Source organism: Eriocheir sinensis, chromosome 4 (genome assembly GCF_024679095.1).
Source record: "Eriocheir sinensis breed Jianghai 21 chromosome 4, ASM2467909v1, whole genome shotgun sequence".
Lineage (NCBI taxonomy): Eukaryota > Metazoa > Arthropoda > Malacostraca > Decapoda > Varunidae > Eriocheir > Eriocheir sinensis.
The window spans coordinates 9,901,335-9,906,334 of NC_066512.1; the positions used below are offsets into that span (position 1 = coordinate 9,901,335).

General features: G+C 41.5%; 1 protein-coding gene across 1 annotated transcript in view; it reads left to right on the forward strand.

The window, feature by feature from the left end:
* The window catches only part of LOC126982173 (Kv channel-interacting protein 4-like), a 32,960-nt gene that overhangs the window by 4,297 nt on the left and 23,663 nt on the right, over positions 1 to 5,000 (forward strand). The window contains exon 2 of the mRNA XM_050834007.1: positions 792 to 983. Within this exon, the coding sequence (XP_050689964.1) occupies positions 792 to 983 (192 nt within the window). The remainder of the gene's footprint in view (positions 1 to 791; positions 984 to 5,000) is intronic.

Here is a 5,000-nt window from a genome sequence, read left to right on the forward strand (position 1 = left end):
CATCAAAATTCATTCCTCTTGTTAGATTTAGTCATCGTAGCTATGCCTCCTGTCTCTTGAAAAAAAAATAATAATCTTTCCCACATATACCTGACCATATTCCACGCCACATCCCACCTACTCACCCTAACTAAAAACGTCCATCTGTATCGTCAACTGTATACTTCCCACACTACCTAAAGCCTCATTTGCCCTTATACACACCATGCATCCCTTTTCTTGCTCCCCACCCCCCTCCACACACACGGATCCCTCGTCATACTCTTTCAGTGGACACACACACACACACACACACACACACACACACACACACACACACCCACACACACACACACACTCACACACACACACTTCTGCACCATCCCGCACACCGATCCTTTCCTATATTATTCACATACACTTACAAACGTTTTTCTCACACTCCCTCCCGCTATAATACGCCACCTCCCCCCTCCCCCCCAACACACATATACACTCTTTACCTCTACATCACACCCATTTATCTTCCTACGCACTCGCAAACTCTTCTCCCTCTCCCACCTCCTCCTACACCCCTGCCTTTCCACTCCACACACACACACACACACACACACACACACACACACACACACACACACACACTCCCATCCTACTCCATTATTCATTCATTCATCAGCAGACTCCTTCCACGCACTTATTACACATATCACACTTCTTCCCCCATTCAATTTCCCATACCCCTCCCCCCCCCCCCCCCCTTCCCCCACACACACACCGATTACTCGCCACTAACTCTGTCCACACACCCGCAGACGCTGAGCTGGACACGATCGAGCAGGAGCCGCGGTACCGCCCCGAGGACATCAACGCACTCTGCCGCACGACGCACTTCACGCGGGCGGAGCTGCAGCGCCTCTACCGGAGCTTCAAAGACAGGTGCCCGACGGGGGTGGTGCGCGAGGACGCCTTCAAGGAACTCTACTTTCAAATGTTTCCAAAGGGAGGTATGTAGGTGCAAGGGACTGAAGGAAAGGAGGGATGAGGGGATGGGTAATGGTGCATGTTTGTAAGAGGATGAAAGAATAGGTGTAAAAGAGAAGGAGGAAGTGCGGGAGACAGACTCAAGGGGTATTCGTGGAGGTAAAAAATGGACACTAAAGAATACTAATGGAAATTAAGAAAGCCGTGTATATATATATATATATATATATATATATATATATATATATATATATATATATATATATATATATATATATATATATATATATATATATATATATATATATATATATATATATATATATATATATATATATATATATATATATATATATATAAGGCAAAAATTTTAAGATAGTGGTGAAAAAAGAGGAAGGTAATGAAGGGAATGTTGGTGGTGACGAAAACAATGATAAATGGAAGAATTGAGTGTAAGAGGAAGGAGGGGAAGGGAAGAAAAAACATGAGAAGAAAGGGAAATTAAGAAGGGTGTCGATGGTTGGGAGAGAAAAGTGAAGTGGGGAAGGGTGATGTGGGCGTGTGTGTGTGTGTGTGTGTGTGTGTGTGTGTGTGTGTGTGTGTGTGTGTGTGTGTTGGGGTGGAGGGGTCATGTGATCATGGAGGTGTTAATGACCCTCACAAGCGTCGGTATCGCACTAACCCGATATCTGTTCGTGCGAGCTTTGATAGGACGAGAATATTGTGGTGTCTTGTGGGTCTAGTGGGGGGGAGGGCGGGGAGTAGATCTCTAGGACTGGGGTGGGGGAGGAGGGACGTGCCGAATTTGGTTAGGTTTGTCTGGTATCGGTCCTGTAGGGTGGGCAGATTCAGCTGGGTGAGTGCATGCTCGTAGTTAGTGTAAGAACTGCCCAGAATCTGTCTGCATGCACGCCTTTGCACTCTCTAATTGGCGTAGCTGGGTCTTGTTGATGGAGGAAGCCCAAGCAGGAGAGGCATAGAGGAGTCTGTGGTGGATGAAGGTGGTGTACAGGTCCTTGAGCGTCCTTTGGGGGGCTCCCACTGCCTTCATGCGCCTCAGCATGAAAAGTTTGTAGGAAGCCGCCCTGATAATGGTGGTGACGTGCTTGCCCCATCTCAGCTTACTGTCCAGGGTGACTCCAAGTAGTTTGGTGGATTCAACCACCTGCAGCTGGTGAGGGCCAACCTCCAGGGCTGGCGGTGGGACGGCAGTGGTGGAGGTGTGAAAATGCATCACCACCGTCTTGTTGGTGTTGATGGTGACGTGGTTATCTTGCGTCCAGCTCTGCAGTCGGTCCAGCATGTGTTGTAGGGGCGTGTAGTCAGGGGCTGTGTTATTGATGGAGATGCCCACTGTAGAATCATCCACGTACGTGTGTGTGTGTGTGTGTGTGTGTGTGTGTGTGTGTGTGTGTGTGTGTGTGTGTGTGTGTGTGTGTGTGTGTGTGTGTGAGTGTCGGCAAACACACATGGCAAATCTGTACACACACACACACACACACACACACACACACACACACACACACACACATAGCTGAGTGATACCAACGAGATAAACCGCTTCCTATATTTGCATAATACACACAAACACACACATGGTTTTCCTACTTCAGCCCTATTTCATTTCTCTCCTCCTCCTCCTCCTCCTCCTCCTCCTCCTCCTCATCTTCCTCCTCCAGCTTCTTTATAGCCCAAATATTAGGGGCAGCTACGAGTTTCCAGCACCGCATTACGCAAAGTAGACTGTATTAGCTCTGAGTACTGGATGTAACATTCGGTTTGGGTAGAACGAGGAAGGTAATGAGGAAAGAAGATAACGACAAAGAGGGTAAAGGAAGAGTAGGAGGGGTGATAAAAGCAAAGAGGGATAAAAGTAGAGAGAAGTTACTAGGGTTTGGGGAGCTTGATGGTGAAGGGTGGATGAAGGGAAAGGAGGTGATGGTGATAACATTGGGGATGAGAAGAGATGGATAGGTGATAAAGATGGCAAAAGGCTGTAGGGAGGTGAGAGCTTAGAGGGGACTGAGAGAGCTTTGATTTCCCTGCTAACTCTAGATAAGGACGATGGCAAGGGAACAGGGAAAGGGATGATGGAGAGATGATAAAGAAAGGCTACTGAGGATGGAGAGCTTGCTAGTTATGGAGAGGAATTTTATGAAGCGAGGATGGAATATAAGGCGAGGTGGCGGAGGGGCGTAAAATGAAGAGATGGAGAGATGACAGAGGTGGAGAAAGGTTGTTAAGCATGTAGAGCCTGCTGTTGTTGGTGGTGTGGGGGCGACCTTCACCAATCTTATAGCCTCAAAGAAAGGATAGTAAGGTTGAAAAGGTGATATCGAGATGAGAGGCTTCGCTGAGGGTACTGAAGATTCTGGAATGAGTACAAAGAGAGGGAGGAGTAGAAGTAGGTTGTTGGTGGGAGGGAGGGGAGCGGCTCTTGTTGCTGCTTCCCCCTTAGTGCTCCTTTAACTCCATCGCAACTACTTAATCACCATCACTAGTTTTCCCCATCACTTGTCCATCACATCTTTCTGATACTTCTCTCCATCTCTACTCTTACAACACTCCTTCATTTTTAATTCTCCGTCACTATTTCATCACAAGTACTCCAGAACCATTACTACTAATTCACTATCACTGCTACACCTCGGCCTCTCCTCCAACACTATTTAACATCAACGCCACCCCCATCATGGCTCCAACAACCATCATCATCACACCCAACCCACCTCTCTCTCTTCTTCTTCCTCCTCTTCACTACTATACTCTGTCACCACCACCACCTCTGCACAACTTCCCCCGCCACAACTTTCATTCGCCACAAACTTCTGATTAAAACTCCAACAGGAGCTACAACAAATGTGTGGACAACATCGACCTTCCCTTTTTCAAGCCTTCGGAGATTTTGGACTTTTTTTTTTCATCCCAATAATATAAACTGTGTCTCCTTAACCTTTTCCATCTCTCAAATTGTAAATGAGAGAAATACTGTTTTTCGAAAAATTATACATGTACGAATTCCTTTTAGCGGTTGTTGTGCCTCTCAGAACTAAACTTCATGCCTCAACTACATCCAGAGGCAGGACTAGCCTAAAAGACGCCTGAAGGCTTTGCTCTTTGTGCCTTTATATATTCAAAGCCACTTTTTCAGCTCAAAACGATGATATCATTTTTTTTCCCCAGGTTTTCTCCAGTTCTCACGATATTTAATAAAGCACCTTATTTCTCTTGATTTTCGTGTCATACAGTATATATATATATATATATATATATATATATATATATATATATATATATATATATATATATATATATATATATATATATATATATATATATATATATATATATATATATATATATATATATATATATATATATATATATATATATATATATATATATATATATATATATATATATATATATATATATATATATATATATATATATATATATATATATATATATATATATATATATATATATATATATATATATATATATATATATATATATATATATATATATATATATATATATATATATATATATATATATATATATATATATATATATATATATATATATATATATATATATATATATATATATATATATATATATATATATATATATATATATATATATATATATATATATATATATATATATATATATATATATATATATATATATATATATATATATATATATATATATATATATATATATATATGAGTCAGGGGATGAGTAGGAGGAATATGCCCAGAATCGTCCACTGTGGAGTTTTTACAGAAAGTTTGAGAAAAAAAATTCAGCCCTAGAGATAGATGAGACGGCGGTGCTGCCGTCAGGTTTATGGAGAGGTGGGAAAGATGAAGAAGTGAAATTGGAGGAAATATTTTTGGCTAGGTGCGAGAAGTACCGGGAAGATTTAGAAAAAAAAAAGGTTTTGACATCTTTTATATATGAACGAGGGTTTGGAAAGTCGAATAATAGAGTTGCCACGATTCCGGGCAGATATATAAAGATCATGG